The 13,689-nt window shown below is 35.7% G+C and overlaps 1 protein-coding gene across 3 annotated transcripts; it reads left to right on the top strand.

Moving 5' to 3' along the window:
• The first annotated feature begins 236 nt into the window (after nucleotides 1-236).
• LOC105348060 (small G protein signaling modulator 3 homolog) lies at nucleotides 237-13,463 on the top strand. Of its 3 annotated transcripts, none has more exons than XM_011457331.4 (20): nucleotides 237-398; nucleotides 1,268-1,443; nucleotides 1,670-1,736; nucleotides 1,924-2,054; nucleotides 2,159-2,353; nucleotides 2,580-2,714; nucleotides 2,983-3,099; nucleotides 3,209-3,287; nucleotides 3,892-4,037; nucleotides 4,349-4,444; nucleotides 4,576-4,707; nucleotides 4,793-4,981; nucleotides 5,196-5,351; nucleotides 5,542-5,705; nucleotides 7,278-7,371; nucleotides 7,577-7,647; nucleotides 7,912-7,960; nucleotides 8,101-8,186; nucleotides 8,815-8,937; nucleotides 11,056-13,463. In XM_011457331.4, the coding sequence occupies exons 1-20, from the start codon at nucleotides 332-334 to the stop codon at nucleotides 11,189-11,191; spliced, it is 2,409 nt and encodes an 802-aa protein (XP_011455633.1). In that variant the 5' UTR covers nucleotides 237-331; the 3' UTR covers nucleotides 11,192-13,463. The 3 variants fall into 3 exon arrangements, with proteins under 3 accessions (XP_011455633.1, XP_011455632.1, XP_011455631.2); XM_011457330.4 differs by lacking the exon at nucleotides 11,056-13,463 and adding an exon at nucleotides 10,013-10,870; XM_011457329.4 differs by lacking the exon at nucleotides 11,056-13,463 and adding an exon at nucleotides 9,233-10,870.
• The last annotated feature ends 226 nt before the right edge of the window (nucleotides 13,464-13,689 follow it).

The following is a 13,689-nucleotide window of genomic DNA, read 5'->3' as shown; positions in this document are numbered from 1 at the left end:
GCGATCGGGTTCGAATAAATAAAAATATCGGGTTTGATATAACAGTTATTTTATGTAAAAATATAGTCCAATGTTTGCACGATGATCTTGCTTAAATATTCCATAATTAACACATTGTATTACTACGTATCAATTAAAATGAAATAAATCTAAGAATTAAGTATTAATGTTAGGTTTCCATAGAAGTTCTGTAGGAAATAAAAATCGATATTTTATTACGCACCTAATTTGCATAAAAAATCATAATGTAAAAACAACAATGGCGGAGATGCGATTTGTGCAGACGGTTTAATGTTTGTACTCGGATAAATAAGACTTTTTGTATTACGCCATGGAACTGGCTAAGTCAGTGTTTGGCTCAAGAAATCCGGATGGATATAGCAGTAAAGCTACAACTGGTTTGTTGCATTTTGGCTTTATTTTCTTTGCATTGTATTGGAAGCTGAGCGAAACATGGCGAACATATGCCACATAAGCAATGTTTATTTCGGCCCACTTGAAAAGTAGTTAGGAGACTTTTGCTAACGTAACGTTGATTTGATATTCGTTGCTCCACAATTCAGCTACAGTCCATAGAAGGAAAATTTTGCTGGGAGAGTTGGGGGGGGGGGGTTATATATGTTTTTTTTTTTTAAACTTTGTATGGATTTAAATTTGGTTAAAATTTGATGTGTCCTGTCAAGGACGTATATACTAGTATATACGTCCCTGGTCCTGTAAGTTACATGTGGATATGATTGAATCGATTCTCTTTAATATCAAATGTGCAATTCAGTAAATACCACATATGTGTGACAGTCAGACTGGATCTTTCGAAGAAATTTCAGTTGGTAGAGCACCTGACTAGAGATTCAAAGGGCCCTGATTCAAATTCTGGTCTGATCCTTCATTATTTCTTGCATCCTGATTTGGTCCTTTGACCAACCCCTTGAACTGAAGGTTAACTTGCGCCAGGGAAAGTACTCTGGCTGTTGATCTTTGAGAGCAAGGAAGACTAGGGTAGACGACTGTATGTATACTATAGGTTTATTTATGGGAAAGGAATGTGATGGTATCATTGCTGGTGCCAGTAAGTTCAGTAACTAGAGTTCCTGATGTTCGAATTGTGGGTACGGATACAAATCCCAGTTAAGTCCATCAGTAGTTTCCCCATCCCATTACATGTGGATAGATGCTGAAGCACTTGACCAGATATGTATGACATGATTCAAGTAAAGGCATTTTTAAAGTCAGTTATTTAATTTATGCATTATCTTTACATTTGCAGTTGAGACATTGTCAGAAGATGAAGACGATTTGGTGGCTGGACACGTAGAAAACGTCAGTGTTTCCACTGGTCAGTATGCCAGTTCATCTGACTTTGTTCCCACCCCTGGGGGGCCATTCTCAGCATTGACTCCATCTATGTGGCCAGAAGATATACTAGCAAAGTTAGGAAATCCAGTGAGTCAAAATTAAAAGCTCTGAAGTCAGTTGTATCTGATTTTGTTATACCTGTAAAGAATTCAAAACTGTTGCAGAAAAGTTTTAATTTATTGAATACACTATAAAATGAAACATCACATCAAATACATAAAGTATGTGCACTGCCTTATTAATTTTTGTATATGTTATGTTTACTTTATATTTGTTTTCTATAATTACGTGTAGTATTTTGTGCATTCAATAGCCAGAAGATCCCAATGGCCAGCTTGATTACCGATATGACGAGTTTGGATTTAAAGTAGAGGAGGAAGGTGTGTAATATTTTGTGGAGTTGTAAGAACACCTTTGAAACTGCTGATGAAAGTCAAACATTAATCTAACCGTATGGAAAATAATATTATTGTGTAAAATTTAAATAGCATATTAGGGTAGATTTATTTTTTCCTCAGACGGTGGTAATTACAAACAATTCTGCTAAACATGTGATGACTATTGTAGATGGTCCTGAAGAGAATTCAAGTAAACTTCTGAGTACTCCTTTTGTGGAAGACCCTCAGCATCGCTTGAAGTGGACAGCATACTTAGAGTTCACACATAACAATGAAGTGGGGGATTTGACATGGGACAAGGTACATGTTTTATTATGACTGCAATGAAATGCTGTATTTGTACAGTAAACAAGTCTAGGCCCTATTCAGTCACACTGACTGATTCCTGTTGCATTATTGTATAGGTTGAACCCAGACTGCCCAGATCTGAGAAGTTGCGAGGGATGGTGAAGCAGGGGATTCCCCATTCCCTCCGCCCACACATCTGGATGAGGCTATCAGGAGGAATGGAGAAGAAACTCAAGTCTGACCTGACTTACAAAGACATCGTCAAGGCCAGCTCTAATGACCTACTTATGACATCAAAACAAATTGAGAAGGTACCATATAAATACATGTATATGTATTGATTTTTAGAATTGCCTTGAATTACAGTACTTATTATACATGAATGTGTTATAGTATATGATTGACATGTTTATATAAGGTTTTCCATGTATCATGTACATGTATTAGGAAATGTGTAAACGATAGAATTTCTCATAAACATCGCAAATGTACATTATTAGATATGAAAATTATGGATGTGCTCCCCTTGATTTCTAGGACCTACTAAGAACAATGCCAAGCAATGCTTGCTTCTGTAATATCCATGGAACTGGGGTTCCGAGGCTTAGGAGGATACTGAGGGGTCTGGCCTGGCTGTATCCAGACATCGGCTACTGTCAGGGCACTGGAGTAGTATGTTTATTAGATCACAAGTTCATTGATGGTTAAATGAAATTTTACTGGAATATATTTACAGGAATATTTTATATACAGACTATGATTGTCTGTAATTTGACATCTAATTGACTTAGTGGATAGCAATCTAAATAGCTTCCTTCAATAATACTGTAAAACGGTATTTGTGGTAGAAGAGTGACACTACTATGTTGTTCTGTAACTCTGCTGTGTTGTTCTGTAACACCGCTATGTTGTACTGTAACACCACTGTTATTCTGTGTAGATTGCGGGCTCCCTGCTGCTGTTTATGGAGGAGGAGGACACGTTCTGGATGATGTGTGCCATCATTGAGGACCTACTGCCGGCCTCTTACTACTCCAGTACTTTGATTGGGATTCAGGTCAGAAACACTAATCACCACTCAGTGACTTAGTAAGGGAAACTGAATCATAATTTGTGGTGTATTTACAAACAAAACACATTTTAATGAATGTCTTTTGTCCAAGTAGGCGGATCAGAGGGTGATGAGGCAGTTGATAATAAGCTACTTACCAGACATAGACCTTGTGCTGAAGGAACATGATATAGGTTAGTGTGGAGATATTTAGGCAGAGACAGTGTGTTTTCATGTGTTGCATGTTACAACACCTTAGGAGGGAAAGAAAATGCTCACTGAAAAGACGGTTATATTTTATGTACTTGTATGTATGTAGGGAATGTGGAAAAAGTACTAGCACAGATAGTACGTGTTCATGTTACTTTTGTAAGCATTTATTCCATTTCAGCAAGTTAAGAAATTGAAAATGCCAAGTTATGAATTTAAATAGAAAGGGAAAAGAACTGGAATAGAATCTAAAATATTTGTGTGATTATTTTTTTTTAATAATTTTAAAAGATTACAAAAATGGAAGCTTATATTGTAAAGAAAAAAAGTTGAAATTTGTTAAATTAAATCAAACATGTATTTCATGTACTAGTTTAATAAAATTTATGAAGCTTATTTAGAATAATATAAGTTTTTCCCAATTTGACATGAATAATTCTTCTCATTAACAAATACCCAGGGCAATAAATAACTGTATATGTTTGGATGCAAACTTCTATATTCTACCTGTGTTGACTGCTTGCATGATAACCAATGGTCCAATGCTAGCTAACACTGACAGCTGTAGCCCCATGCATGTCGTTGCAGAGCTCTCCCTGATCAGCCTGCACTGGTTCCTCACTATATTTGCCAGTGTGGTTCACATGAAGGTACTCCTCAGGATCTGGGATCTATTTTTCTATGAGGGTTCCACCGTCCTCTTCCAAATCACAATGGGCATGCTTAAGATGAAGGTTTGTCAGGCTGTTCACACTTGTCTTACAAACAGCTGTGAAATTCATTATAACATGTCAATTAACCAGAAATTATACCTTGTTCTTGTGTTGCTTTAATGTCTTTATATACACAGACATGTATTATACTCTGAGTGTGAATTGTTAATCATCTTCATGTATGCAATAACATAGTGTGTTTTACCCAGCTGATCTATGATAAATTTTTCCTCTGTTATTGTTTTGCTGATGTAACAAGTGATATGATTTGGATAAATGCTGGCCTAATATCCATATTATGTAAAGTAATGTACTTACTGTTTGTATGATAGGAAGAAGAGTTGCGTACCCTTGACAACTCAGCTCAGATCTTTAATTCCCTGTCAGATGTGCCAGGTGATGTTCAGGATGTAGAGGAACTAATTGAGGTACTTATATCATCATTTTCAACATCAGAAAACAGTGTAATTTTACTGAAGAATTTTACGATCCCATATTTCAATAAAGCACATCCAAACAAGCCAAAACAGTAGTGTTGAGAGCCTTGTGTGTGTTGTAGGTCTCATACCGAGTGGCTGGCTCGCTCACAGACATGGTGATAGAATCTCAGAGAAGGAAACACTTAGCCTACTTAATGGCAGACCAAGGTGCAATAGTTAACCCAGACTCAGCAAAGAACCTGCCCAAACAGGTATGGTTTTGTAGTATCTCTCTCTGAAATTGGTTTAGCTTGTTTTTAACATGCATGATATGACATTTTGATCAATCTCTTTCAGCAATTAAACAAAAGGCATTTGAAAAGATCCCGCTCCTTAGTGTCAACTTTACTTTGGGGAGAGATGGAAGAAGATGACTTTGGTAAAGCTAAAAATATCCGCCAAACAGAAATTCTTGTGGACCTCAGGGAGGCCATATTGAAAATAGCCCGCCATTTCCAGTCCCTGGACCCCAAGAATAATAAAGTGGTAATTAATTATTGTTGAAAAGTTCTTTTTTTGAAATTCTTTATGCATTTGTAAGCGGAAATATGAATAGGTCCAAGTTTTTAAACTATCAGTGTTGTATGTAAAGTGCGAACTATGAACTTACATGTACATTGTATTATATTTAGAATATTTGTTAAACTTTTTTTCCTGTTTGATTACCTATTTTGAATCCCTCTTTAATAATTTCTTTCAGATATTAACAGCAGACTATGCAATGGAAAGTCATGCCAGGGATCTAGAGAACTACCTGAATGTGGCAAGGAACAAGAGGAGGAGAGCGAAGGCATTGCTCGACTTCGAGAGGCATGATGATGATGAGTTAGGCTTCAGAAAGAATGACATCATTACAGTGAGTATTCATACAGAAAACAAAACTGATGGTACATACAGGAGACTAGGTTACAAATGGTGCACAATTAAATTGTTTTAATTTAATCTATTCTTTGGAAATTCCTTATAGAAATGATTTCGGGATTGATATGAACAATCAAACACTCTTGTCTTCCAAAAATATGATGTTCTTTTGACTGCTTCCTCAGATCATATCTCAGAAGGATGAGCACTGTTGGGTGGGGGAGCTGAATGGGTTGAGAGGCTGGTTCCCTGCCAAGTTTGTGGAGTTGCTGGATGAGAGAAGTAAGCACTACAGCTCTGCTGGAGACGACAGTGTCACAGAGACCATTACAGACTTGGTCAGGGGAACGTAAGTCTTATATACATACACAAATATACACACAGCCTCACCCATCAGTATACACTCGGGCCATTACAGACCTAGTCAGAGGGACGTAATTCTTATATACATACACAAATATACACACAGCCTCACCCATCAGTATACACTCAGACCATTACAGACCTGGTCAGAGGAACGTAAGTCTTATATACATACACATATATACACACAGCCTCACCCATCAGTATACACTCAGACCATTACAGACCTGGTCAGAGGAACGTAAGTCTTATACATACACAAATATACACACAGCCTCACCCATCAGTATACACTCGGGCCATTACAGACCTAGTCAGAGGGACATAATTCTTATATACATACACAAATATACACACAGCCTCACCCATCAGTATACACTCGGGCCATTACAGACCTGGTCAGAGGAACGTAAGTCTTATACATACACAAATATACACACAGCCTCACCCATCAGTATACACTTGGGCCATTACAGACCTGGTCAGAGGAACGTAAGTCTTATACATACACAAATATACACACAGCCTCACCCATCAGTATACACTCAGACCATTACAGACCTGGTCAGAGGAACGTAAGTCATATACATACACAAATATACACACAGCCTCACCCATCAGTATACACTCGGGCCATTACAGACCTATTCAGAGGGACGTAATTCTTATATACATACACAAATATACACACAGCCTCACCCATCAGTATACACTCGGGCCATTACAGACCTGGTCAGAGGGACGTAATTCTTATATACATACACAAATATACACACAGCCTCACCCATCAGTATACACTAGGGCCATTACAGACCTGGTCAGAGGGACGTAATTCTTATATACATACACAAATATACACACAGCCTCACCCATCAGTATACACTTGGGCCATTACAGACCTGGTCAGAGGGACGTAATTCTTATATACATACACAAATATACACACAGCCTCACCCATCAGTATACACTTGGGCCATTACAGACCTGGTCAGAGGGACGTAATTCTTATATACATACACAAATATACACACAGCCTCACCCATCAGTACACACTCGGGCCATTACAGACCTGGTCAGAGGAACGTAAGTCTTATACATACACAAATATACACACAGCCTCACCCATCAGTATACACTCGGGCCATTACAGACCTAGTCAGAGGGACGTAATTCTTATATACATACACAAATATACAAACAACCTCACCCATCAGTATACACTTGGGCCATTACAGACCTAGTCAGAGGGACGTAATTTTTATATGCATACACAAATATACACACAGCCTCACCCATCAGTATACAGCTTAGATGTTTAAAGTCTTATAGAATTGGGGTTCATCCAGCAAACATACAAGTTCACCTGTCAGTACATACATGTAGCATTGACACAAGCATACTGTTTTGCTGTCTATGCACATCATAACTACAAACAGATACAGCACAACTTGATTATAAAGTTGTTATCTGCTGTCAATGAATTTGATGAAACAATGGTTTAATTTATGTACATGTAGCAGGTTTGTCTCTTGTCAACTCAACATTGGCTTTATTTCAGATTATGTCCAGCATTGAAGGCTGTGTTTGAGCATGGGTTGAAGAGGTCATCTATTCTAGGGACCCCCTGTCATCCTTGGTTGTTTTTAGAGGAGGTTTGTTATTTCTAATGTTTCTCCTTTATCTTTAGCCAAGGCTGTTACAAAAAAAATCTCGTCAGTTTGGTATAATGAGAGATGTAATGTTCTTATGTTTACCGTATTTTGTTGAAGAAACTGTAATTATTCAGTACCAATTGTTACTATCTGAAGGAGAAAATAAATGTCCTTGCTATGATTTGGCAAAATGTTGTCTTTGTAGGCAGCAACCAAGGAAGTGGAGAAGGACTTCCAGTCTGTGTACTCCAGACTAGTGTTGTGTAAAACCTACAGGTAAGGTTTTGTAATGGTCATATACAGGAATAAGTGCACAGCTCTCTCAGTAGTCACCTAGCAGCACATGTAGCAATTATATGGCAACTCAGTTCAGAGGGGAAATGTGTATTGAGATTTATTGATCTAATTGTAACTGATAAACATTCTGTATAATCTTGCCATCTAATCTATGTACTCTAAGCAATGTTTAAGTAATGATTATACTATTTAGGGTACAACCTTAGATTTATGAACCAAATCTATTATAAACTTTTATTTTAGACTTGATGAAGATGGCAAAGTACTTACACCAGAAGAGATTTTATACAGGGTATGTTATAAAAAGGCAAAACATGTAAAAAAAAAATAAAAAAAAAAAAAAATAACAATCTGTGTACGCACTACTTTCATGGATTTTAGGTACTTTAAAGTTCAATGTGCTTGATTTTATTGTGTTTTTTCTGATTTTAGGCTGTCCATGCTGTAAATGTGTCACATGATGCTTGCCATGCTCAGATGGATGTTAAGTTCCGGTCACTCATTTGTTGTGGCCTTAAGTAAGTACGATCCTTGATATGTCCTCTTTGGTGAAAGCTAGTTTATACATGCTGTTCATAGGAAGCGACAGTTAGTCTTCTGTTTCGAAGAAGGGAGGGCATATTGCTTTGCTACTGTCTGTCGGTCGGTTGGTCGATCCACCAACAGTTTCCGTTCATTTTCTTTGCAGAGGATTCATATATATATTGAAATAAAATTTGGTATACAGATTTATCACAAGAATATCTAGAAAAGTTAAATTGTGGGTACGATGGAGCAATTTTTGACAGTTATGTCTCATGGACTTAAAAAAGTTCCAATTATTAGCAGTTTCCATTCATTTTCTTCTCAGATGTTTCCAAGGGAGGGGGCATAAGTGTTTCACAAACATCAATTGTTCTATTCAAGATGTTGTTTGGCATCTTTGTCATTGTATTTTTGGATTAAAGTGGGGACTGTTATTTTATGACTGGATTGCTGTAAAATTGTCAGGCGACACAGAAACATTAACATTTAGTATTCTTTCATGTTGGTATTTTGCTGTAAACCCTGTTCTCCTCTTTCCCCCTTGTATATTTTTATTTATGAAATTTGTTAGTTTAAGCACAATGAATTTAAGTAATTGTATAAGTGGCTGTTTATTTGCAGTGAGCAGGTACTACATCTGTGGCTGGAGACTCTGTGTTCTGGTCTGGACATCGTAGAGAAGTGGTATCACCCCTGGTCATTCATGCGTAGTCCAGGCTGGGTACAAATCAAATGTGAACTAAGGTAAGTCAGTGATGCTCTTTATGTAGTCACCCCCTGCTTCTGTGCATGAGCTGTTGTTTATGTGTATCCCCATGTTGTTTGTAAACAGATAGATGTGAATGCATGCTTTGAAAGTTAAGTGGGCCTTCTGTTTTGTAAGAAAAATGTAGCTGTAACTTGCTGTGTCAATTTTATTTTATACCTAGATATTTTTCATAGTAACAATTTTTTCACAAACCTGAGAGTTTGCCCCAATAGAGTGTTTGGCTCTACGACTCTGATCATCTCTGACCTGATGTAATGTGGTTTATTGCAGGCTTCTGTCAGAGTTTGCTTTCAATCTGTCCATGGATTGGGAACTACCAATCAAGAAAAAGAAATCTCCATCTTACTCGATCACAAAATCTGTTCAAGACATTCTCGTCAAACATCACCTTTTTAGTTGGGAAATCTAATGTTCAAAGACTTTACGCATTCATAATCAAGTAGTTTTCATTCTTTATTTACAAGATTTAAATTAATTGTTTTGTGCAATGAAACTAATGCTCCCTGCCCCCATTACTAGCAAAACTACTACCGGTATTAAAATATTTATTATTTTGGTTATGAATTCCAATTATTTATTGCATAATTGCACTTGTTTTCATAAATTTTCAATTTTTGTACTAATTTTTTATTGTATTCTATAAGTGTTCACCTTGTCAAGTACATGTATACAGGTATTTTGTATGTTAACAAACCACTGATAGGACAGTGATAGCACACATTGATAGCAATGTCACAATCTCAGGTGTGGCACACCTATACATATTACCTGTAGGGACAATTTATTGTCAACTTTCAATAACTAGCAAACCCTCAGCTATTCACCCATCAATCATGTGAATAAGGAACACTCATACAGAGCTCCCCCATATCTAGATAAAGATATCATTGGTATCATATACTGCTGTACAAATAATTAGAACAAATGCATGCTGAGTGGTGATGGTGCGATACCTATAGTAGTGCACATATGAAAAGGGGAAGGTGTTACAACCAAAACATATCATTTCTTGGAAAAATTGTCATCCTGATATTGTATCCCTTTCTGCAGAGTTTTGTCTCAATTGGCTTTCAACTTGTCGATGGACTGGGAAGTACCAAAAAGAAGCATGCCACAAAATGTCCAGGTCAAAAAAGGTGTCCGCGATATGCTGATTAGGCATCACCTGTTCAGCTGGGAGATATAAGTAAAATACATGTCACTGTAGATAATGATGGTTGAGGGACTTACTGATACATATTATCTTATTGTAATGTAACACATAACAGCATTAGCAGGTTAGATAAGGTCAAATTATACTTGTGTAGAGAAACACCTAGCAGGTCTGGAATTGTTTCCACACCAATAAGACATCATTAGCTCTTGTAGAACATTCTCCATACTCATTGATGCATAATGAAGTTGTTTATTATTAGACTGAGAAAAATTGAGGCTGAATTCCAAATACATGGTTTATGTGCTATGGAATACTTTATTTTAGCAAAATATGAAATCCATTATTTGAATGTTCACTTGTTGATATTATTTTGTTTTACAGTCATTTAAACAAAACTCCTTATGTTGTCCAAAATTTTAAGATAATGTCAGATGAATATTCCATATTTCATTCTTTTTTATGATTTTTTGTGTTAAATTAAGTATTGTTTTAAACTGACCTTTTTCATTGGACTTATTTCCTATTGACTGTGTCATGTGGAGGCATTTCCTTCAATACATGTAAACTATTTACTGGTATATGTTTGGAGATTTTCATCTGACATTGATCTCTTTAAAGAAATCCACTTCTTTCTATGTTGTCATTCTTTTTTGTTTGAAACATATTATGTTACAAAATTTTATTTATATTAAAGTCTGTTTTTTTTTTTATACAATATTTGTTGATTTCAATTATTAAATAGTTATACAATAGGATGTTGTCATGTGTTGTTCTTTAGTGGACAAAACTTTTTTTTTCTGATTTATGAATCTCTACCAGTAAACAGAAAGAAATACCATAAACTCTATGATAATTTGCTTGTTCATAAAATTCTGAAATGAAATTAAATGTACTTAGAATTTAGGTAAATTGATATTGCTGCTGCAATATTTTTCAGGCTTTTATCCCAGTTTTCATTCAAGCTCTCGAGAGACTGGGAAATCCCTCAACAGACTAAAGAGTCCTACAAGCCTTTAAAGGAAGGAGTCAAGGATATGTTAGTTAAACATCATCTGTTCAGTTGGGATCTTTAATTCCATCAGTTAGAATCTGTTAGACAAAGGTGTAGGAAGGGATGTTTTCATTTGTTTGGTTCAGAATTCACATATATTTAACTTTCTTACATTCTGTTACCTTGTAAGTTGTGATATTGTTATCTTAACTTTAGTTTCTGTGTTTAGTTAATTTGCAGATTTATTAATGTGAATTTACTGATAATTGAAATCAAGTTAATAATGTGGCTTACCGTATATACTCGCCTATAAGTATTGTTCGCCTATAAGTCTGTTGCCATTTTTCAAGTTTATTTTCAAGATTTTGCCATTGACCCTCTTATAAGTCGGGTAATTTTTTCTGGATAATCAGTCTACAGATTGCCAATCAAATAAGCACATTTTATCAAGCATGACTATATTCTAGAAAAAAAACATTGATGTTTGACCCCTCTGTTATCATTTCTAGATGCAATGCATTTTAAAAGTGTTGTGTTCAGTTAAGACATCTGTCCTGGATGAATAACTTTCGATTTTGGACGCCATTTTTTTTTTATTGATACATGCACTGATGAAAACTTGGTGTAAGCTATAAAAATATTTAAAATACTATTGAAAATAAAATAACAGTGATTTTGATCCCCTGTTGACTGATTATGATGGTATAGCCCCTTTTAAAAGTGGTGTGTTAGCTTGTGTTGTTTTAGGTGACATGCCACCTACAGCCACCAATACAGCTATTATCACCTCATGTGTGATTTATTATGAATAATTATAAAACGATCTTTATTTTTTTTAAACAGACCAGCAATAATTCTTGTGTTTAATTTTTTAAGTATAAAACAGAAATTGCTGTTTTGTAATCCCACTAGATCGCTTTTAGACGCCATGTTTTTTAATAGTTTTCTGTAAACAGAGTTATCTTTCTTGAAGTTTGTAACTTACGATTTTGGACGCCATTATATTTTTTAAACACTCATTACAACTAGATTATAGCTCAAAAACTATTTTAAATGCTACTGGAAATAAAATGACAGTGATTTTATCCCCTACTGACTGATTAGGGTTGGTAATTAGCCTCCTAAACTCAGTGTTGGCTTGTGTTGTTTTAAGTACAGTTATACCTAAAGGTATTATCACCTCAGGCGTAAATAATTGCCTGTTTAAATAAAAAATACTATCAAATACACCTTGTTCATATTTTAAGAAATACAGTTGAAACTTTCAATGTATTTATTAAGTGTTTTTCTTTTTAGTAATTAAAAAATAAAAATGTCAAGTATAGGGATCGCAAGTCAAAAGTTGGAAGCAAAATGGCGCCCAAAAACGAAGTTTTACTCAGTGGAAAAATTATCTGATTGTATGTCATGCCTATAAGTCGGACCCCTACTTTTTATTCAAATTTCTACTCCCAAAATACCGACTTATAAGCGAGTATATACGGTAGTTATTTTTGCAAAGGAGACTAAAATACAATCACGTTTGTTTCCACTATGTTTGATTTATAAAGATTTTTGTTGTGCTTAGTTTGTTTAGGAGTCCACTATGATTTGTTAAAGAAGATGATAACTGTGAATCAATGAAATGGAAGTCGCCTTTGATTGCTTAGTTTGGAAGTCCATTGTGATTGGTTAGTTTGAAAGTCCATTATGATTGGTTAGTTTGGAAGTCCATTATGATTGGTTAAGTGGAAGTCGACTATGATTGGCTAGTTTTGAAGTCCACCTCTCTTGGTTAATGCCGGAGTTTTCTGTGATTGGTTAGAACTGAAATCCAATCTTCTTGGTGGTTGATGTCATAGTTGGATTAATTGTAAGTTTAGTGGAATTTGTTTCCAGTTCAGATCTTTTAAAAAGATGTTAAGTTTTAGAGGTTCCATAAATGAGTCGTATTCTTTTCATCTTAAATGTCCTTCTTCTTACCCCCAGCAATTTACATGTATATGTAATCACAGCCTTGGTATAGTGTGTGTTGCTCTCTGTGTCCCTGTGTACTGCCCTTCCCTCCATGGACACTCAAGGTTGTGAGTTTATTATTCAGTACAAAGAGGGATATTGACTCCAGGTTAACGGATCTACAACAGAGTTGAAGGCTTCTCAACAGCTATGGGTTATATGTCTGTGATATGTGATAAATACGTTTACAGATTTATTTCTGTAACTCTAGTTGATTATTGCACCCCTCAAAACTACTTTATTATATTTATGAAATACTTCATGAAATTATTTAATAATTATGCTCTTCGTAAAGATCAGTGGACAATCATTACCCCACATATATGTTTTGACGTGCAATAAAATATAACCTACTGTTATCTAAGTGTTCTCTTTAATCACACAATGATGTTAGCACACAAGGCGGTGTTATCACGTTGTAACTGATAAAATCTAAAGGAAGGGAAATTATCCTTTTTCTTTAGTTTACTGGGTCATTAATTTATTATCAAGCATGCTTGCGCGTGTTATGACAATTCAGTCAGTATTCCGTGTCGTGCTCTGACCACGAGCTGACGTTGGTAGGGCGTACGGTGTGGAATGTGG

The sequence above is a fragment of the Magallana gigas genome, chromosome 7 (assembly GCF_963853765.1).
Source record: "Magallana gigas chromosome 7, xbMagGiga1.1, whole genome shotgun sequence".
NCBI classification, from domain to species: domain Eukaryota; kingdom Metazoa; phylum Mollusca; class Bivalvia; order Ostreida; family Ostreidae; genus Magallana; species Magallana gigas.
The sequence above is the reverse complement of the archived record's forward strand: the minus strand, read 5'-3'. Positions and strand labels throughout refer to the sequence as shown.